The sequence below is a fragment of the Dendrobium catenatum genome, unplaced genomic scaffold (assembly GCF_001605985.2).
Source record: "Dendrobium catenatum unplaced genomic scaffold, ASM160598v2 fragScaff_scaffold_1608, whole genome shotgun sequence".
In the NCBI taxonomy this organism is placed as follows: Eukaryota; Viridiplantae; Streptophyta; class Magnoliopsida; order Asparagales; family Orchidaceae; genus Dendrobium; species Dendrobium catenatum.
Window position 1 is genome coordinate 2,267,364 of NW_021320070.1, and position 23,725 is coordinate 2,291,088.

Consider the following 23,725-nt stretch of genomic DNA (forward strand, 5'->3'; position numbering starts at 1 on the left):
TAAAAAAACTAATTAAAAAAGCAATAAAAAAGTCGTCCCAAACGAAACCTAAAAGTTGCCTCAAACAAAACCTAAATTGACTCAAAATTGAATATTCTCATCCCTATTTTTACCTTGCTAAATCAAGGCCACCAATAACTTAGGACCATGTTGCCTTAATAGAGAATATATATTGACTTCCAATGCACATATAATTTAATATCTAGCAACTTAAGTCCTATGTTGCATGTGCCCATATTCAAAGTTCTCTTCATTAGAAACTTGTAACATCAATACCATTAAAGTTGCCTTTATTATTATTATTATTCTTATTCTCTTGTCTAGCTACAAGGATATAGCTATTGCTTGATTTGACAAAAAGCTCTCACAATGTTTGAATTATTGAAGGGATGAAGCTTTATTCCTTCAACTATATGTGTAAGTTGAATTATTGGAGATTGTAAGTGATAATAAATCTTGATTAAAAATATATTTTAGAACTATTTATATGTTAATTACATGAAAATATTGAGTTTAATTTTATATTAAATATATGAAAAATGTAGCAATCAGAAGATTTTAGTACAACTTTTTTACTGCTTTGTATTTCAGACCGCAATCATAATTCTGTTTGACTACTACTTTCAAAAAATTCATATGCTTGGAAAATATTTTTTATAGTAGCTTTTGAAAAAAATATTTTTCCTCATGATAATTTTACAATCATCTTTATAAAAAAATTATAATCGTATCAAACGTACCCTTAATCTTTATCCAAAATTAAGAAATTAATATGTCTACCATCTTTATTAAAAAAAAAATGAAATGGTGGCAATGCCGACATGATAGGCAAAGATGAGGACCGACAGAGAATAGGTTAATGGCAGCTCTGAGCCCTAATCTTATAACAAAATAGATTCTTGTTTATTTTTTTTCTTATTTTTATTTTTTAGATTCTTGTATAATTAGAAGTCACACAACCTACAGATTTCAGAAGAACAAATATAAGAGAAATTGTTCTGAACTAAAGTTTTGTTTGTGACTGTTTTCTAATTATTTTTTAAAATAGTTTTTTCGTACAAAAAATTTAATTTTTGTATGAAAAATTGTTTTAAGAAACAATAAAAAATCATCTCAAATAAAATCTAAATCATAAATAATTGAAGCAATAATGATGATTATAAAATTAATGCTTATGTAGTCTTGTCATAATTATTTAGGTCAATGATTAGTAGTAGGAAAAAAATCAATTGAAATTATTTTGAGAGGTAATAATGCATGATTTATTAGTTGGAAGGAGATTTATTTTGCAAATATGTCCAAACATTTAGATGTTTTGTGGCAAAAAAATTAAAAACAAAGTACAATTATAAGCTATTTGAATGAAAAAATTCAAAAACTTATTTCATACCTTTTTTTCATAATTTGCTTTTATATATATATATCTAAGTTCTTCTATAAAGAAATATATGATTCATTTTATTTCTTTATTTTGACTCCTCTTAATTATATATATATATATATAAAATCTCATTTTTTAAGGCCAGAGAAATTTAGGCTTAATTTTAGACAGCTTTCTTGCTTTCTAAAACAACTTTTAGTATAAAATTTTCTTTAAAATAGCGGAAAAGTAATGACTAAAAACTTCTCCAAATGAAGCTTTAATCACACAACAACAACAACAAGCGTTTATCCCAATATATCGGGTAAATTAAATCTCCATTATATTCTATTAAGAGTCAAAGCGGTTTAAATAATAATTGTTAAGTGTTTTATGGGCTAAAATATGCCTCAAATGTAAGATTTTTTATTTTTTTGTTGAAGAAAAAGCTCTCTACCAATCCCTCAAAAGTGATTCAAACAATAGCTTTTAAAACTTCTGACAGCAACCAAAAAGGTAAAACATATAACAAATGCATTAATTTGCATGGTTTAATCTTAGATAACAACTCTGCATTTTCACAAATATGATACTGTCTATCATTTTAGGTGCTTAAATTGCTTAAAACTAACAATATATTTTCACAATGCCAAGAAAATATATGGCGTTTGAGTTGCAGGCAATTATTTGAATTTCATATGACCTCTGCATATAATTTTCAGCTGAAAATTGCTGAAATGTTGCTGCCTTCAATAGGTCCTTCAGTATATAAGATGCACACAACTCATTTTGATCTGTTGGTTGGAAACTTACGTTATCAACTAAGAGATCATAGATTCAAGTCTTGTGTATACTATGTGTGTGTGAGTCTGATTTAATATGCCTAAATGTCTAAAAAAAATGTATATCAGATGTTTTTTTTTTTTTTTTTCCTTCTAATTTGAGGGAGCTATTTTTGGTATTTTAGGGAGCTGGGACCTCATTGTGTTCTTTTCAATAGGTCCTTCAACTACAATGCAGCTGATAAATGAAGTTTAATGTATTGCTTGCTTTACTTTGCATAAGTTAAGCAATGCAGCTGATAAATAAGCTTCCAAATAACTACCGAAAGTATTTTTCCCGTTTCGAAATGAAAACGGTGCACAACTCTCCTTGGCCTATTGGTTGAGAGCTTAGGCTTCCAACTAAGAGGTCCAAGGTTCGAGTCTATGTGTATGCGTTGTGTGTGTGAGTTTGCTTTAATTGGCCTAAATGTCCAAAAAAAAAAAATGAAAACGGCGCTAATTAAGCCATCCCAAACGAGGCCTTAATCCTATACCAATCCACGACAATAACCTGGTCATTGTCCATCTTGAGCGACAGGGTTGAAACTGGAAGGAAAAATAAGACAGAAAAGTAAACAACAACGATACAATTTCAAATCAGATCTTAAGCAGGGAATCACAAGCGCCGCACTGAATCAAAAAACTTCCAACATTAACAAAATCCATCAAGATAATCATAACACTAAAGAAAACATCTCATTCTCATAAGAAACCATCATCATAGGCAAGTTACATTACAAACAACATCAACACACATAGTTTAGGATTCCAACGAAGACTACCAGATTTGATTTTTGGTAATTTAAAGGACATTTTACAATAGGCATGCATTAGACACTTGAAAATAATTTCACAAACTAATTAGGCAGAATCTTACGCAGAAGAATCACAATTTGCTTTGCTCTGAGCATGATGATTCAGCTTTCCTGATCTGCTTTATTCTTAGGGGTACCCGGTCTTACTGACAAATCAGCTCCCTACGAATTCTACTTGGCTGCATCCTGTGGCTGCTGTTTATTTGGCAAAAATTGTTTCGCCACAAGGTTTTGGGGAATGTATTCCATCACTGAAAACAAGATTTCCCCTGACAAAAGTAGCCAGTACTTTTCCTGAAAGCCTTTTTCCCATGTAGGCTGAAATACTCTGAAAAAAATCAAAGAATGAGGAAAATGCTCCTATTTCAGTTGATGCATTAAATTCACATGCTTTGATATCGAAACATAAACAAAGAAAAATTATAAAAAATTTAAATAATAAATTTAATTTCATGCAAAGAAGATACTTATGAAAGCAATTTTTGTGTTCAAACAATATGAAAAATAAAGAAAAGCAGAGAAAAAGTCTTTTAATTTTCGTTTATATTGAGAATATACATAATAGAGTATTATGAGAATTGATTTGGTGAAAATTAAGAAATCAATGTCCATATCTTAAATAAGGGAAATCAGAGAAAAAGTCTTTTAATTTTTGTTGATATTGAGAATGTATATAATAGAGTATTATGAGAATTGATTTGGTGAGAGTTATGAAATCAATGTCCATATCAAAGATATGATAAGCAATTGAAAATATATATGATGGTTGACTAGCATTAGAAATACTGGAGTGAACAATTAATTTCAAATTATGTAATAGAATTTCATCAAGGAACAACATTAAGTTCAAGTCTTTTTGCATTGGCTGTGTGAAGCTAACAAATGATGTAAATGATGTTCAAAGTGAGGAGCATTAGTGTATATATACTCATAGAAGATGACATAATTAATGAAATATTGCTAAAATAAATAAATAGTTCAAGCAATGGAGAAAACATTTAGAAGATAAATGGGCTTATAAATTGAAACATAAAGATCAAATATATGATATATATATTGTATGTAGGTATGATTTAGCAATCAACAACAACAACAACAACAACAACATCAAGCCTTTATCCCACTACGTGGGGTCGGCTACATGAATCCTTTTTCTCCATTGTGTTCTATTAAAAGTCAAATTCTCATTTAAACCTATTAAAGAAAGGTCATTCCTAATATTTTCTAACCAAGTCTTTTTAGGTCTACCCCTACCTTTCTTAACATAAGTCAAATCTAATACCTCTACTCTCCTAACCGGGTCATCGAAAGGCCGTCGTTTTATGTGACCAAACCATCTAAGGCGACTCTCTCTAATTTTATCTTCTACTGGAGCTACTCCAACCTTTTCACGTATATGCTCATTTCGTATCCTATCTCTAAGGGTAAAGCCACTCATCCACCTGAGCATTCTCATCTCTGCCACACTTAACTTAGTATTATGCTTCTCTTTTAATGGCCAACATTCGGCACCATAAAGCATTGCAGGCCTCACTACCATCTTATAGAATTTTCCTTTAAGTTTGAGGGGTACATTTCTATCACATAACAAGCCCGATGCATTCCTCCACTTCAACCATCCAACTTGAATTCTGCTGATAATATCCCCATCTATTTCACCATCACTTTGAACAATTGATCCAAGATATCTAAAACGTGAACTCTTATTAATGACTTGATCGCCCAAAGTCACAATCCCTTCAGTAGGTCTATTACTACTAAAATTACACTCCATATATTCCGATGATTTAGCAATCATCAATTAAAATTATTCTACGAAATATTAATGCTTAGGATTCATTTGAGATGGATTTAGCTTTTGTAAAAGTAGTTATAAAGTTGTTATGGGGAAAGTAACTTTTCTGAAAGCGGCTGTAAAAAAGTAGCTTCCTAATACAAAATTTTTTAAAAGCAACAAAAAAAAAAAAAAGTAGAATGTGGTTGCAGTCTGAACAGCAAAGCAATAATAAAACTATCCCAAATGAAGCCTTAGGTGTGATAAGTTTAAATATCTTAGAACTATTATGCATAAGACTGCAGATATAACTAGGCTATAACATCCAAAGCAAAGACTTACATGATAAAATGAAAAAGTGTCTTAAGAGAGAAGAGTATATCAGGAATCCTTAAAGATAAACTTTATAAAACTAGAATTAGGATAATTATATTATATGAATCTGACTATCGGGTAGTACAAAACGTGGCTAATAACTAATTACTCTTAGTGAAAAATATGATGTTAAGATATTAGTGTGAAAAAACTCAGAAAGATAAATTGATGAATAATTATATAGTAGAGATGGTCAAAGTAGCATCCATTAAAAATCAGATGGTTGATAATACAAATAGCTGATTTGAACATGTAAAATAAATAGTAAAAAATGCACCCCATTAGACAGGTCAATAAAATTATTGTTGAAGTACTATGAAGAAGAAAGTAGGCCTAATGTAACATTGATATATGTTGTTCAGCAAGATTGAATGGCAAATGAGGATCCATAACCATTAATATTTAGGATAAGGCCGATGATGATGATGACGACGATGGAAAATTTTTCTTTTATAGTTTATCAATATTCCCATTCCTAGCATGGGCAGATTGAATATCTAAATAATGAAATAAATGAAATTAGGTTGTGTTTTTAATGAAAGGTTGGGAAACTAATGTATGTTATACTTCTATAGACTATGGAACTATGATTTGTTCAAGCTTGGTTGCAAGTATGACTTTCATGGTTGAACATGATGGGTCCTGCCATATAGAATTTAATTTGAGAGATCTCCTAAAAATGCAAATTATTCTAGAACAGTTTGTTTTACGAGCTGGGAGACTGGATTGGTTAGAGGGGAAGGGCGAGGAGGAGGCTGATGAGAACTGCAAAATAGAAACTGAAAATTTGATCTTTCATAGAATGTAACTTCTTACCGGATTCTTACTGAATACTTTATAGTTATCGTCAAGATCAAATTCCACTTCAGGTTCCCAAACCACAAAGTCAGCATCATTTCCAGTCACAATGGCCCCCTGAATTAAAACAATGGAGAAAAATGTTAATAGAAGAACGCAATTGAGTATGAATGTGCTGGTTTGGTTTAAAATTTGCTCATAGTGCCATGCTTTTGCACTTTTCAAAAATTCACAATCCAAATAAGTTAATATTCATTGAAAATGTCTATTATATTATAGATAAGCTAAAATTAAGACATATATAATTGAGATGCAAAAATATCAAGCAATTTAGCATTCAGCCCTAAAACCAGTTAATGTTTCCATTAGATATATTTTGTTTCAATCAAAAGTGTATAGAGCTTTGATGGATTATTATTTTTATTTGAAAGTGACCATTGGGTATCATGTCAAGGTCATCCATGCCAACTCAGTGTAGCTTGCAACATCAAATTGTACGGTTATGAGTAAGACATTTTGAACAAAGAACAAAATATACATAATAGCACAGATATAGTTTGGTGAGTACCACTTAGAAAGCTTATTAATTTCCCGTCGGTAGGCAGCTGTTGCTTCTTTCCAGAGAAATAAGGAAAGAAACAACGTGTTTTTGCCTTTTATTATATATGGTGACATCCTGTTAAACCGGTCCTTAGTGGACTGGTCTAGCTGGCCCCTTCTATGGGGCCGGTTTGGTTTTATAGTAGGAAGGGGGCCACGACAAAGGAGAAAGAGAGAAGGGTGCGGTCCACTTGATTTTCAAATTCTAACTTGGAGCCAAAGCAGGGGGCGGCATGGGCATTTTGGTCTTTTGGTTCTATTGTTTAATTGCATGCCTTAAGTATGATGAAAATTAGGGTTAATGTTATGCTTGATTATTGTTTCTCTTGAAGTTTTCTTTGCTGTCTTGGGCTCTAGACTCATCGTCTAGAGATTGGAAGAGAACGATCCTCCTCTCGAATTGAGGATCAATTGTATCTTTGCTTTGTGCTTGCTTTGATTTGATTCCTATAATACAATCAACTGTTTTGGATTGTTTTCACTGGAGTTCTTGATTTTTCTTGCTGTTTTTATCAAATATTGTTAGGTTAGCTTGCAAACTCAAGTATTTCCCATTAGGGTTACTTGCGAACTCAAGTATTTCCTATCACATCCCTGGATGGAAGGTGTGCTAGTGGGCTTGAATTTCTGACTGCAGCGGGCGGCCATCCCTGCAGCTAGCGGGCTTCACCAGATGACAAGTATAGCTGGAGACCAGCAGGAATTAATGTGTAATTGCAGCGGTACCAGCATTTCTTATAGGCCCCACGCATTGGGTTGCCTAGGGGCTTATTCCTTGGGATTCTATCAAATTATTTTGAGTCTGCTTAAAATTAAATATCTGTCGTAATATTTAGTTTTCCTTTCTTATTAGCATATGTTTAGCACCAAAGAATAGCATAGATCTCCGCACTTCTATTTTTCAGTTTTCTCCAACCTCCACTGACCTAACGGTTTAAGATGTTAAGCCTTAATCAAACCTCATTTAAACCAAACACAATAAATTCATTATTTTATGTGATTTTTATATCTACCACTTTTATTTTCACACCTTCATGCATCATTGGTGAAATGCAGATCATCGTAGCATTACAGATTACTTTGCTTATTTTTGTAGAAGATTGAAAATGACAAATAGTTCGCAAAACGGTAAGAGCATTAATTTGCTCCTGGCATATGCCGATTGCCATTGTTTGCTGCATCCTTCATAATGGCAAGGTCCATCATTCTCATGTGCTGCAATATTCTTTTCGATGTAAGCACAGTTGGATACTAGTTAAATAACTTACAGAGGCATGCTGTTTTTTCAGTCAGATAGTTGCATTTCAGTGCTAACCATACATTTTTTTTAATCTTTCTTTCAAGAAATGTAATCTCAAAGTGGAATAAATTACTTACCTTATGTTCTTGGCCTGCAAACTTAGCTGGTTTCTCACTCCACAATTTAACTAAGTGGCTCAACGTTATTCCATATTTTTGTCCATAAGTCCAAGTAGCAGGAAGATCAAACTGAAAAAGTAAGAAACCGATGTTTTATTAGTTAATTTATCGAAGCAAACTCAAAAAACCTTTGACGCCAGGCAACTTTTGCATTAACTTTGAAATGGCATGTATTAACATACAAAAAAGATTATTAGAATTATGTAAAGCTAGCGCTGAATAAGTCATAATATTCATAACTTCTCGCATAAAATAGCTGCGAAGATAGAGCCAACAATAAATAGCAGAAGCAGCAATATTATACTAATAACTACTTGACGTTGGCTGTTTGGAAGATGGATCACACAATTGCATATGTGAAAGATACTGTCAAAACTTACGTGTCAAGGGAATAACAATTGGAGGTAGGAAACTGTTAGACCGGTCCTCCCTGGACCGGTCCAGCCGGCCCAATCCAGCGGGCCGGTTCGCGTCTACCGAAGGAGGCGGGCGGAGAAAGGAGCGGACGGCGCAGGGAGGCTAGAGGTGGGGCCCATTTGAATTTCAAATGGTTTCTTGGAGCCAAAACGAAGGGAAGTGAGGGCAATTAGGTCCTTTTGTGTCTATTTTGAATTGTATGCATTAAGTAGGGAGTAATGGGGTGGTTTAGGGTTATGTGATTGTTTTGAAGTTTTCTCTTGTTCTTCTTGTTGATTTGGGCTCTAGATCGTATTCTAGAGACTTGGGAGAGTGCGATCCTCCTCTCGAATAGAGGATCCTTGTATCTTTGCTATTTTCCTTTCATCTTCTAGTAAAATACAAGTTCGTACTTCGTGTTTCTATCATTTTTCTCGTGTTTTTCCCACTGTTTGGCTGATTTCCTGCTGTGGACAGCAGTTTTGCTGTGAGATCTTTGGCTAAAGTGATTAGTAAATACTTGGAATCAAGTATTTCCTATCAGAAACCTCCATAACCAAAAAAAAAAATCCTTGCTACTTGAAACTGTCCTAGAAACCTTTTAGGTAAACCTCTTCATCGTAATTAAGAGAAACTAAAGGAAGATGGGACATCATTAAGCAAAAACATATTAGAAGGAATAATGAAGCCTTGGATAATAACGAACTAGCATATTGTACATGGCTCTCTAACAACTTTGCATAGCTATCCTTCCAGTTAACATGAGACGAATTGACTAATTCATTTTAGGTATAATGTACATGTAATGCGATAGGACTAAGCGCAAAAGTTGAAAAGAAAAAAAAAAGATTGCAACTGTTGAAATAGATGAGCAAAAGAATTAAATATTATAAGCATACCTGCAAAGAAGATACTCCTCCCCATGCCCTTAAGAAATCACCTTCCTTCAAAAGTTTAAGTTCCGGTGTTGATGGTGAATGGTCAGAACTTAGCATGTCAATGTGGCCCTCCTGAAGTGCAGCACTTTTCAGATTGCCATGTAAATATTCAAAGCAGATAACATATGAAGAACATCACAGATGAGATTACATTACCAGAAGAGCCTCCCGCAACTTTTGCCTATTGGCTTCATCACGTATGGGAGGAGCACATTTAAATCGAGTATCCCCATCTGGAATTTCCTCTGCCGAGAATGCCAAGTAGTGGGCACATGTTTCCACACTGACGCTAGCTCCAGAACTTTTGGCATCCTGATGATAATGGAAATTTTATAAATGAAAGCATAAAAATACATCCCTAATAAACATAAGGACAATAAACCAACTCTACAGATTTTTTTTTTGGTTACTTTAAAGAGAGAAATCCTACTTAGAAGAGTTTCTTTGACACAAACGCTTGTTGGCCTATTATTAGTTTATTACTAAAAAATATATCAATTAAATGAGGGCTTCGAAAATTCACACCCCAACTTCTCGCCAGCAAGATTTAGAATATTTTCAACCAAAGAGGCAAATTGAATTAAAAATAAGACACTGCCCATAGAATTCATCCTAATTTTGGGAGGACTTTTACATCCAGGATTTCATAGGTAAAAGCCCCTATGATTAATTATCCTTCACAGTAACGAGAGAGAACTTTACTAATCATTAGATAGACACTAAGCTCTTAGCATATTGTAGCAACAAAATGATATAGGATATTAAATTTATCACGTAGATGGTAGGGGAAATGATGACAAAACCCAATTAAGATTGTATAATTTCATAGTTCTTGGTCTACTTAAATTATAAATTTTCTTTATAAAAGACATTGAAAGCATATCATGAACGAAAAATAAAATATCTTCGCCAATTTTACAATTGTACGTTCATTTGTGAGTATAGGTTTTATATTGAATTATTTGGAATTCATTGTTTGGGCATCCTTGAGAAACATCATGTAAAAATAAATTTGACTTTCATATTTGAAAGAGTATTTGCAAATTTTCATAATAGTTGTTGACGCGGACATCCGATGGTGGACGATATTCAAAGGAATGGTCGAAGATCGACGGCCGAGATCACTCTGTTTTATTTTAGTTTATTAATTGTATTTTGATTTAATTTTGCAATTTTCCTTTTTACCCTTTTTATTTAAGAGTCTTGCTTATGTAAGCCCAAGGGAAAAATTTGTCTTTTAGTTTCTTTTGAGGCCTATATATAGAAGCTCCTTCTCTTGTATTAGGGATGTTGGAGTTTTAATAAAAAAATTGTTCTGCACTTTTATTCTTTGGTAGGACGTTAATGAGAATTCCTATGAAGGGAATCATAGTTTCCACCAGCCCCAGGATGGGTCCGGGCTCGTGGCTTGAAGTCCCTTGGTGAAGGGCAACACATCACCCGTCAATCTTCGAAAGAGTCCAAGACTCGTGGTTCTATCTTTTTTCTTTCTTTCTTTGTTTTGTTTTTCCTTATTTCCCTAAACCGCCACCTCCCCCTTTCCCCCCTCCAAGCCGCCGGTCACCTTGTGGCCACCCCTTTCACTAACCCCACCCAACTTCAACCCTAACCGCCACCTTTTCCATTACCTCTTCCCATTAGCCGAGATCAACCATGGTTCAACCCACTCATCAGACCACCTCCTTCCCTAGCCCCACTTTCCTCCAAAAATTCCTCTTTCCTTATTTAGGTTGTCATTAATTTGGAAAGATTTTAAATTCAAATTAATCTAATTTGAATTTCAAATCCATCCAAACTCCCTCTTGATTACCTTCCTAAATTAGATTTTGTTAATTTGGAAAGTCATTCAATTTTGAATTTAAATAAATTTAAATTTCAAAACTTTTCCAATTTAATAAATTATACATTAGGGAGCCTCCTCCAATTACTCTCAATCTGAAATTAATTTCAGATTTAATGCCCCCAATCCCATTTAATGCTTGATCCACATATATCGAATGTGGACATTATCTTTCCCTCCACCCATGGCCGGCCCCTCCCCTTTCCATATTCTCTCCTTAATTAATTCTACATCCCACCAATTAAGGCAATTAACCCCTCTTTCTCTTGATTGGAGCCAATCTCGCTTTGATAGCCTACTTTCCTAAAATATTCTAAATAATTTTGGAAAGTGAATCAATTTGATTTGAATTCAAATTCAAATTTCAAATTCTTTCCTAAATATCTAGGATTAAATTCGGAAACCCCTTAAATCAATCCCAATCAATTTCAAATTAAATTGGAGTAACTATCTCTCTTTCTAAAACTGAAATTCAATTTAGGAGAGCATTAACTCCACCAATCCACTCCCCAAACCCATGCATGCCGCCGGTTTTCCGCCCCCCTAGAATTTGAAATTCATATGACCCCCCTCCCTTCTCGTTCTACATCAGTTGTTCATTCTTCCATGAATGATGCACGATTCTTGGAGCAAATTCAATTTAATTTCAACTTATTTTCGATCCATAGCATTAGTAGATGTTGAATTTAAACACTCAACACGTTCATTGTAGCACATGCGAACTAGCTTAAATTTTAAAAAGAAGAGATTTGTGATGTTTCAATATAATCACAGTTTTGAAGCCATCGCACATTATTTATAGCCGGTGAGAATTTGGGTTCATTAATCTTAACGCCCAAAGCATTCTCAGGCCTCAAATCTAAGAGTTTGATGCATTGGTAGGAGCATACATGTGTTGATTTCAATAGTGCAATGCGTCGCAAACACTTTTTGATGTATTTACATTGCATATTTGCATGCTTTTTAATACACTTACGTTACGCACTTGCATACTTGCAAGATCTTTGGTGAGCATATATAGTGTGCTTGCTCATCCAAGAGTACACTCGCAAGTTCTTCTACGCGACTGCACAATGCATTTGCACATTGTCAATACATTTAGAGGACGAGCGGACAAGATTCTTTACGTGATTTGACAAGTCTCATGCATTTTATAAGAATGGTTAAGCAAATTGTCACCCACAATAGTAAATTGTTTTGTTTCATTCAAAAATTTCTTTCACAAGTTGCAGTATTCATTCACGAGACGTACAACTTGGTCACAAGAGGTGTATGAGCTTCCTTTTTAAAAATTAATATACGCATCATTAGAGTAGTAGTACACCCATGATGTGCAATAGTATTGACCATTTCGTCTTGTTCAGCAACCATTCACATGAATGTGACTATTTAGGATGGATGAGTTTGATGTAGCAATTGTTTACGTGAAGATGTTGCCCTTGGAATGTACATGTGACTTCGCATTATAAATTTATTATTGCTCACATTCTATCCTCTTGTGCATGTTTTGCATATTCGATTGCGAGTGTCATGAGTTAGAATCCAACAGGTGTTTCACATTGTCCTTTTTGTTACCTTATATGATTGAAATTTAGTTAAGTGCAAAGAGAGGTTTATTCGCGCTCGTAGGCAAGTTACCGAGATCTTTACAAGTCCCATGTCAATCATTGTAAGTTTAGTACTTGTTCTCATTTTGCCATTTTCATTCTTTTATTTTTCTTATGTTAGTGTTATATTCCCTAGAAATCAATTTAATATGAATTTTGTCAGTCTCCCAGCATCTTCTCCACATAGGGGGCGTCTTTGGGATTGTTATGCATGTGCACTACGCCAATGAAAGAATGTATGATGATACTGTAAGACAATGCAACTGAGGGGTCTATGCTTCCACCACGCCCAAAAAGAAGTGTATGGGGGTCTTTGTGTACCTGCTTATAACTCCCAATGTTTCCTCATCAAACCAAGAAAGACATGTACAAGTACTTAAATTTTCTCCATCACGCTAATTAAAGTACATGAAGGGCTTACTCATCACGTCACGAATTTCACCTACAACGTTATAAAAAATGTGCACATGAATCAAATGTGTAGCATTCAAGATTTGATAATTTTGAGAGTTTGTGAGCTTATAGCTTTATGCACGAGGTTGTGACAATAAAGGCGAGAAAAAGAAATGACGCCGCACAAAAAAATTTCTACTTTTTTCTTCTTTTTCTTTTTCATTTTTCAACAATTTTTCCTTTTTTTTTTAATTTTTCTCATTTCTAGTGATAGGGGATGAAGAAATAAATAGGGTTTAAGAGAGAGAGAGAGAGAGAGGGAGCGAGTGCAAAAGAGAAGAAAGGGAAAGAGAAAAGATAGAGAGAGGAGAGAGTAAGAGAGAGAAAGAAAGGAGAGAGAGGATGAGAGAAAAGGAGAAATAAAGAGGGAGAGGAGAGACAAAGGGGGAAAAAGGGGGAGCGACGTCAATGGTAGTGATGACTGATGGCAACATCGACGGTAGCAACGACGACGACGAGTTCGAGTAGGTTGTTGGAGTGATAGTTAGGTCGAGTTGTGCGGGAGGTCAAGCAGCAGCTAGGGTAGAGGGAGCGACAAGAGAGTAAGGGAGAGATGATGCATGAGGGAGAAATGGGAGAGGCGAGGTAGCACTTACAGGCAATGTGTGAGGAATGGAGATAGGACGAGGAGTCGTACGCGTTATTTGAGCGACATGTATGTTTTATTTCATTTTATCTTATTTTTCTATAGTTTCTTTTGATCAACAATGCCACCCATATTTGTTACAAATGGATCTTCAAGAGTTCTTTTATAGGTTGAACTAAAATTTAGATTTTATAGATTTATTGTAGAGCATTCTTGGATGTAAACACAAGGAGGGAGTTAAACTATTGATTAGCCTTTAAATTTTCCCTCGTGCATTTAATGCATCCTCTTTTCTTTTCCTCTTTTATCACAACTTTTCATTAGTATTATGGTTTGACCTAAAGAATTTGTCAAAATCCAATGTTTGATATTGCATGAGGATGTGCATCTAACTCTAGAAGACATCAATTTTTTTATTATTTCAGCTCGACTAAAATAGCTTGTTAATCAAGCCAGGATTGTTATTGATCCAATGCTTCGTGAGTAGTGGACTTGATGATAACGAATTCAATTTGTAATTTGTGGATTGATTATGGTATTCCTGCTATCCTATGCTTTGTATGACATACTTGGCAAAGGGTGGATATTGGTGACCTAGCAATCGAGAAATGAAGGAGAAATCCTTGAGTAGTGTTTAATCTTCAATCTAATCTGCTTTATGAAAATTTAACTTAGATGCACCAAAACTCTTGCAGAAAAGGCCGGGATGACAATTTTCATATCCCATAATACTTTGCCCACTAAGGATATGGAGGTTTGGACATTTGAGTCACAAAACCGTCATATAGATGGTTCAATTAATGAGTGAGAAGATGTTTCAAACAAGCAATAGCACTTCTGTAGTGCCTTTTTTATGCAAGCAAAAATTTGGGAAAAACCCTAAATTTTTGCTAGCAAAAACAATACTTTCATAGGTAATAGAAGATACACAAAGACACTCTTGAAACAACAAAAACAACAACTTTATAACATATAAAAAGACAATTACAACTTTGACACTTACAAACACAAACACCTTACAATTCTTGACAAACAAAAAACACCTAAAGTTTTGCTTGAGAAGAAGGATACATGTGAGATGATCACTTGCGGATAGAAGAAAGAGGTTAGAAGACTAGACGAAGTATAGGAGTAACTCGCAAGTTATCCCAAGAAGGAGAGGAAGAAATGGAACAACCTCTCAAGCTTTTCCAAGAAAAACCATCAGATTTTTATCCAAAAATCAGCCATCAAAACTCTCAACCAACCTGTTAAAACAGCCACAAACATCTCTATATATAGGCACAAAAAGGGGAGTCAAACAGCCACCTAAAATTTCATTTAAACCCAACCAACTAAGGGGAAGAGGAAGGGCAAAAGGCTGTTCAAATTCTGTCCAAAAACAGCTCCCAAAATGCAAGCATTTATTATAAAACAACAACCAAAAATTGCAGAGGAAACAGGGAGAAAGAAATACGGGAAACCCAACCAGAAGTCACGGGAAGCCCAGCCAGCTAGGGACCCGAAGAGCCAGCACAGGAAATAGGGCAGAGCTTCATGGAAAACAGCCAGGGAATAAAACCGAGAGCTATGAAGCACCGACATTTCTCCTCAAAGAGGCGTGCAGTATCCGACACCGTGTCCGACACGACACTCGTCCGACACTCCTCCGACACGTGTCGGACACGCCAAAAACGTGTCCAATTAAAAAAATTGGACACGCGTATCTTAAATATTTTATAATTTTTTTAAAATATAATTTCTTATATTTCTTATTTCATATCCACAACACCAAATCAACGTCTGCATTTAATACCCATTCATCGAATATTCTCATTTTCATTTCTCTTTGGCAGTGAAGGTATTTTCATCTCCTCTCTTTTTGCACAATAACACATCTTTCTCTTGTTGAACCAGAGTTAAAGTAGTGATATTCAATGATGATGATATTGAAGGCCAAAAACAAACCTCTAAAGCTAATCCTAGTAGTTGAAGCTTGAATGCTTGATGTTGTAGTAAGTGATTATTTGCTTATATTTTTGTGGTTATACTAGATATTTTGTACTAAATATTTTATATTATAAACTAGACAAGTTATCATGTTATTCATTTATTATTGTTTGTCATTTTTAATATGATATTACATTAATATATATACACTATATAAAAAAATGTATTGCCGTGTCTGCGTCGTACCCGTGTCCTATATTTTCAAAAAAAGTCGTGTCCGTGTTGCCGTGTCCGTGCCCGTGCATCATAGACCGAGAGGTAGTGATCATGGGAATAGCAATAGCCACCAGAAACCGAAAAGACAAGGGGAAGGGAAGAGACACAAAATATAACTCATTTTAATGAGCTTACAAGAAGAATACCTTTTCCAATTAATGAGCTAACATTAGCTCAAGCATTTATGAGCTAGAAACTAAGTAGAACCCAATTTTTAAGCTCAACACTAAGCAACCAAAACCCAATCCAAGAGTGAGAATAGCAAGCAGCCCAAGGACAAGAGGATCAAGATGAATTGACCCCCCCTGCTTACATCACTTTTCAGGTAATATAATGACCTAGTAATATTGAAATACTTGAATATTATGAAGCATCTCCCTGGGTATTGAAGTATTTTGGTTGCTTAATGATTTCCTGGCAAATTTGTTGTAGGTCAAGCGCTCAAAAAAAAAAAAAAAAAAAAGGGTTATTTTACTATGCAAGGTCAACATTCTTGTAGCATGCAAGATTGGGAGATCTCGGAATTAACATAGAATATAATAAGTAAAATACATATCAAACTTCAAGGCATGGATTTCTTAACCTTTTAAGGTTTGATTCTAGGAATTGAAATTTGGATAATGTTATAGATTAGCACTAGATTGCAATTTTACATATTTGCATTGTTTTAAAGTATTCTTCATCAATAACATATAAAAAATAGGTGTTTGTAAAACGGTGTTCATGTGGACTATGCATATCTGACTTACTGACCATACCTTGATGAGGTTTAGTGAAGTTTCTGCATCTGACAAATGAACAATGTGAACATGAGCACCTTCTGCACGGCCTCCTACTTTTGTATCCTCCATTGCTGTTTGCAACTCTCTAATAGCCTCGATCTCCCTGTTTATGTTTTTTGGAGATACAAATGCTTCATATGAATTTGGACGGAATATTTTTCAAACAAAGCATGCCAAACAAGCAATAAATAAATAAACAAAGGTGGCAGTGGTAGGTGACTCTTTCATTTGGGGGGAAGTATTCCTTTATAGGATTGGGTGACAATAACATAACATTATGAGTCCTTTCAATTTTATTTTTTGATAACCTAAAATGATTTTCAACCATGGAAGTTGATAAATTCTTTGTGATATTATTCTGAATATAGAGTTAGCACTTAATCTTCAAACAACTGGTTGGTTCTTACTTCTACATGAAATGAGATTTTGTGGTGGCAAGATAAAATACCCGATGGTGATCTTCTATTCACAATAGACCCTGCATAATCCATATATATACATAGCCTTCTAATCCAAGAGCTTCTGGTATTACGTACAAGATGCCTTTTCCAATAGTGGATTTCAAGTACTAGATAAATATATGTGCATCTTGAAGATGAACTTCCTAACGTTTCTAGATATGTTAAAAAAAAAAAATTAAAAAAAAAAGGTTTATATCAAATGCTATTTCTAATTGGGTATAAGAGAAGTAGATTATTCTCCTAACAAACCTTCTGTGTTCCCCTTTGTCTACATCCTTCCTTTATGATTATCCAATTTTTATCAAGTTAAATTAAAGCTTCACATGGCTTGCAATCTAATTTGTTTCTTTCAATAATTTCATAACATATTTACGTTGAAAGATAAATATGCCTTTTACATAATGTGCAAAATTTTAGCTTGGCTTCTTTGATCATAAACTCTACAATGAATTTTCTTCTGACTTCCTCAATTTTCTCATCATCTTCACCTGTTACAACTTACAATTATATGATCAACATAATAATAAGAAACATAATGCCTTTGACGAAGTGTTTTATAAAGAGTGCATGGTTGATTACGTTGAAATCCCAATTTGATCATAGCTTGTGTGAATATGCCAAATCAGACTCCAGATGATATCTTGAGAAGTAATCACTAAATTCAGGTAGAGGGCCCATTTAAACTTATTTTGCATCTACAAATACGAAGGCCTTCTTCGCATTACTCTATTGCATAGAACATCCAATGTAAGCTAACAATAAAAATAATATTTGAATGATATTGATTTTTGGAATGGGGGTAAAGAGTAGTATATTACATATATTTGGGTGAATCGGTTATCCAAAGTTGGCCTAGTCTAGAACATCCATATTACTATGAAGGATACTCCTATTGCTTGGGTGCCCGCACAAGAAAAATGACAAAATGCCCACCCGCACGCACGAAATGAGGACAAGGTCGACATGCACGAGCGATAGCAAATTCAACACTGAATATACATAGATTTAAAATAAATATTTATTTCTTATTATTATAAAAACCTAATTTTAATTTTTAAAAACTATTTTAATATTTTAATAAAGGTTTTAAAAATTGGATCGGATCAGCCGGTCCGACCGGTTCAACCATGAATCGATCATAAACGCCGGTCCGATCAAGCATGAAAACCACTTTTGCATCAAACCGTACTAAACCGTCAGTTCAACCGGTAAACCGGTCCCGGTTCCTTTGAACTGGCCAATTCAATTGCCAAATTATATAAATAATAAAATAAATTAATTTATTACATTTAAGATTAAATATTAAATAATATTCACAGTTTAACAAATTAATTTAAATTTTAAATACTTCATTTTTTAATAAGTATGAAATTCTTATAATAATTATTTTCCCCAAAACATCAATGAAGCATCTTCACATGGTCCCACCATTCCATGTGAGTTCTTAATGCATGTAAACCCAAAAATCTATATAAACAATAGTAAGAGAAAGTTCCTGAGTCATGTGAGACTAAATAGATGAGTTGAGATTAATTATGAAACTCACAACATATATATTATATGTTTTTAAACATATTTTTTAATTTAATTATTTATATTGTAAATAATATTATTTTTTAGTTTATAATAATAATAATTTATTTATTTCTTTATTTATTATTATTATTATTTTAGCAAATTTAATTTTTTTTTATTTTAATAATAAATAATTTTTAGTTAATAATATTTAAGCAAAATTAATTTTTATCTATTATTAATAATAAATTATTTAACCTAAATAATTTATAAATGTAAATTTATAATATAAATTTGGTATATAACCTATAGATATAAATTATATTTACGCATATATCATAAATTAATAATAATTTATATTAAATTGATAAATTTATATGTTTATTAAATTTATATAAAATGTGAATCAAAATTAAAAATTAAATTTAAAATTATACAAACTATTATTTATGTATGATTGTTTTTAGTCAGATTAATATTATTGCATGATTATATCATTATTATTTAATTTAGATAATACTTAAATAATTTTAATATTTATTATGTCATCCGATCCAACCTCGGTTAAATCATTAAACCTTGAACCTCTCCTTCTACCGGTTCAATGTTTGGTACAATTTTCACAACCTTGATTTTAATTAATTAAAAAAAAGTAATAAAATAAAATAAAGAATTTTCAATTTTGAAATCTTTTGGATAGAAAAAACCCTATTATTTTGCTGCAGCAAAAGGACCCTCGTATCCTTTATTTATCTTTATTTTATTAAAAAAATTAAAATTTAAAATAACCTAACATATGCTTGCTATCACTAATTCAATCAAACTCATGCAAGCACATGACACTCTCATCACTCACATGAAACCCTCTCAATTTCTCCTACACGCACAATCAACCAACACACCGCTCACAACCCCATCTGGTACGCACACGACCCTCGACCCTCCTCTTCTGCTTGCACACGGTTGTCGACCACTATTGGCCAACCTCCCTGCTCACGATTCCCCAGCCCATCGCGTGCACCATCTTAAGGTCTCTACTCATGCCGCCAATGCTGATTGCTCTCCAGTTACCGCCACCTCTTCCTCCTTCCCTCTTCTTCTCTTTCTTTTCCTTTCTCTATATCTCATCCTTCTCTTTCTCTCTCTACACGGGGAGAGAAGTCTCTCTTCACACTCTCTCCCTCTTCCCATAGCTCCCTCTGCCTTTCTCTCTCAACAAAGAAACCACTTCTCTACTCTATTTCTTTCTCTAAATAGAGAGAAAAAGACCTCTCTCCACTTCCTCTTTCTTGCTCTCTAAATAGAGAGATAATCTTTAAAAAATATCTTACTCTCTCTAAATAGAGAGAGAAACTCAATCCTCTCTATAGCTCTCTTCTCTCTTTAAACAAAACGATAAACACCCCTCTGTATCCCTCAATCTTTCTCTCTCTAAAAAGAAAGAAGAATCTCTTTTTCTCTAAAAATAACGCAATCTATATATCGAAAAAAAATATAAAAATTCATGTCGCTTGGAATCTTGTCTTGTTGTTGTCTGCTTCGTCAAAAGTTTCACGCAAGTAGATATAAAACTACAACTCAACAAAAAAACACTTTAAATCTTGTAAGTTGTGTATTTGATGCAGCGAGTGAAGCCCAGTACACATTTTTCTTAGTGTGACGGTAGGAAGCTCGTTAATGACGCTAGCAACATGATGGGTGAATCACAAAACCCGTTAGCAATGCATTTGGCATGGCAAGGGGAGCCACGTATCTTTTTTATTTTAAATGGTTACAACACCCAGCTTTTACATCCAAAAAAAAAAGTTCCAGAAAAAGGGAGGAAGATGGAATAGGAAAGAAAAATTGCCTCAGCCTTTGTGAACAATTCAAACTTCTAATTACCTTTCCATTTTATAATACTTGTAGAACATTGAAAAAGGGAAGCTTCATTCCTTTTTGACATTAACTAGGAGTAACAATCTTTTTTTACTTCCGAGTCTTCTAACTAGTCTCCTGCTAATTTTTTACCATCCATACAGAACTCAACAGAAATCTTCTAATGATTAAGACTCGATAATTGAAGTCAAATAAAGATCATGCAGTTAATCTCAACATAATAAGCTCAAAAAATAATAAAAAAACTATAAATGCAAGTTTCGGTTGTAAATTTTGTTCTACACATCATAATCAAAGCAAAACAGTGCCATATAATTAATATATTCAGAATTGAAGACAATTTGTGCGAGGCCTCAAGGCATGCTTCTGAAGTGTACACGTTAAGGCTTACCAGGATGCTGGCCTAGACTTAAGATATGTTGAATAAGATCTAGGATCTGAAGCGCGGTGTCTAGTTTCATCATCACTTTCAGACCCAACATTTACCTCTGCATGGATAAGCAGAGGCCTTTTATACTTAGCTAAAGTATGCAATCCTTCCTGCAACAATAATCCCAAGGTGTAAATAAAGGTATTTCATCGAATCATAGAGGCAATTTTTTGAAGGTAGACGTGCAATTCCATTTGAACAAACAAGTGATTAATATACAATAAATTAACATGTCTTAATGATGAAATTTTTGTTGTTTTTATATATAAGAACTTTGTCCAGCATGGTGTATGGAGAACTCATAAGAAAGCAAGTTAATGTTTTATTGCTAGTAAGTGGAAACGGTCTTGTATAATCAAGCAAACTCAACACATGCTAGAAGATAATAGTAATACCCTGTTCTTAGCATTATAGACTTGTAATTAGTTAAAAGAGAATAAAAAGATGAAGAAATGAAGTGCAAAAGAGATGTATCAACATCATGATTGGAGCTAATGTTAGACAATGTAATATTTAGAAAATTTTGGAACAAAAAAGTAATGTAAAAAAATCCTAAATTTTTTATTCCCCATTTTTCACACCTCTTAAAATGGATAAATAATATTATTATAAAATCATATATATATAGAAAATTATTAATGTGTTAACTTGTATAAATTAATTAATCTAAGTCGCATCTTAATATTACTATTCATGAGATTATTGTGCTGTAGCTTCCAAGGGAATTTCAGCTATTCTACTAATCTAGGCACGCATCGCCTGATACTGATAGTTTAACGATTTATGATAATCCCTTAGCATTCCTTATTCATGGATATCCTGTAACCTTGCTGATAGCGGAAGCTGGAATTTGGGTAGCCAAATGACAAAAACAGAAAGAAGAGAGGATGAAGGGGATTTCAGAAGAAGAAAATGGAAGAAAGTAGAAGAAGAAGAAAATAAAGAGGAGAAAGAAGAGAGGAGAAGAGGAAGAAAGAGAAGGAAAGAAGAGGAGGAAATTGAGATTTTGATGTTAAAGTTTAATTTTTTTATATTTTTCTTCTGCAAATCAATTTTGAACCAAAGTTGGTTTTTGTATTAGTGAACTAGTGATTATTTTGATATTATCTTGATGCAAACTTGAACCGTGCATTAAGAAAATTTTATAAATTGAGAATTTACACTTCGTAGATAGTGACTTAAAGAATGAGGCTTCAAAGTCATCGTAATGAGGGTGTTCGCCTATGATTCATCGTCAATTAGGTAAGATATTCAATTGTAATTCAAAAAGAGTTCATTTAAAACAATTGAGCATAAATTGGATAATTTAGATTTGCACAAAAGTTGTATCTCCTTATATTAAACTACAAAGCCAACTGCAAGAAAGTGCACAGCAGTATAAAGAAGCCCAAGAATGTTATAGCCGGATCAAGGAAAAGACAATTGAGTTGCACAAAGCCCACATCAGGTCTCCGTCGTCCATATTTTCATTGACACCTTACTTCTTACCAGAGAGCAGTGACCTTGATGTGGACATCGATCAGAGGTTCAAGCATGTGTATCGCCGAAGACAGCGCAGATCGACGGCTACGATTCAGAGCCTTTACTTTTTATGTATTTCATGTTTTATTTAGTTTGCATTTCCATTTCCTAATTTACCCCTATGGGGAGTGTTGTCTTATTGTAGCTCGAAGGGCATTTGAGTACTTTTCATTTCTTTATGTTAAAAGACCTATATATAGTGGTCTCATGCTTTGTAATAGGGTAATGAATATTTGAATGAAAATTGTTTTGTTTCTACTTCTTCTTCTTGCATGACAGCTTGAGAAGGGAGAGAGCTCAAGGGGAGCAATTCGCAAGGCCCACCAGTCGTTAGAAGAGTCCGCGGCTCGTGGTTAAATCCTTCTATCTTCTCGTTCGTGTTTTCCTCCATCTCTCCACTACAAGAAATCTCTCCTCAATCCCCATTGCCGCCGCCCCTTGGGAACCCACCGCCGACCACCACCACAACCCCGGCCAGCCACCTTGCCGGCAACTTCCCCTCAACCACCCAACCCCTTCCCTACACAATTTTCAAATTTGAAATTTGAAAATTTCAAATTTCGAATTCTTTCCTAATTTGAAACTCCAATTTAGGAAAGTTTTCATGATGGAATTCAATTTCAATTTGATTTAGATTGGAGTTATGAAACCTATTGCCACGTCATCATCCTAAATTGGAAGCCCTTTTCCCTTGAATTCTCCTCTCTCCCTCTATGCATGCCGCTGGCCCCCCATAGAGAAATTCCCCATTAATTGCTTGTTTAATGCCTTGACCGTTTTGAAATCATAATTTGATTTCAAAGATTTTTCCCTGCTAAATTACTGAAAACTGAAATTAACTTTCAGTTTTAATAATTTTAAACCTCCTCCTTCCCTCTAAGAGCCGCCGGCCACCCTCCTTGATGAGCCCCATTAATTGCTCATTAATTCCCTTCATTACATTTAAAATTTGAAATTCTTTTCAAATAATCCCTCCAAATTTACTAAATCCTGATATTAACTTTAGATTTTAGTAAATCTCTTGCTACATTCACTCAACCTAAATCCCTTCACACAAAACACCCGCCCCTCTCCCCACCGTGGCCGAACTCCCCCTTCCCCTTGGAAATCCCGCCGGCTCCTCTCTCCTCCTCCTCCTCCTTCCAACG

General features: G+C 34.0%; 1 protein-coding gene across 1 annotated transcript in view; it reads right to left on the reverse strand.

Moving 5' to 3' along the window:
* Positions 1–2,855: 2,855 nt before the first annotated feature.
* LOC110099816 (allantoinase) overlaps positions 2,856–23,725 on the reverse strand; it is a 39,689-nt gene continuing 18,819 nt past the window's right edge. The window contains exons 9-15 of the mRNA XM_020827104.2: positions 21,018–21,166; positions 16,749–16,875; positions 9,456–9,611; positions 9,261–9,371; positions 7,924–8,034; positions 5,965–6,063; positions 2,856–3,327 (exon numbers count right to left, since the gene is read on the reverse strand). Of these exons, the coding sequence (XP_020682763.1) occupies positions 3,199–3,327; positions 5,965–6,063; positions 7,924–8,034; positions 9,261–9,371; positions 9,456–9,611; positions 16,749–16,875; positions 21,018–21,166 (882 nt within the window). The 3' untranslated portion in view covers positions 2,856–3,198. The remainder of the gene's footprint in view (positions 3,328–5,964; positions 6,064–7,923; positions 8,035–9,260; positions 9,372–9,455; positions 9,612–16,748; positions 16,876–21,017; positions 21,167–23,725) is intronic.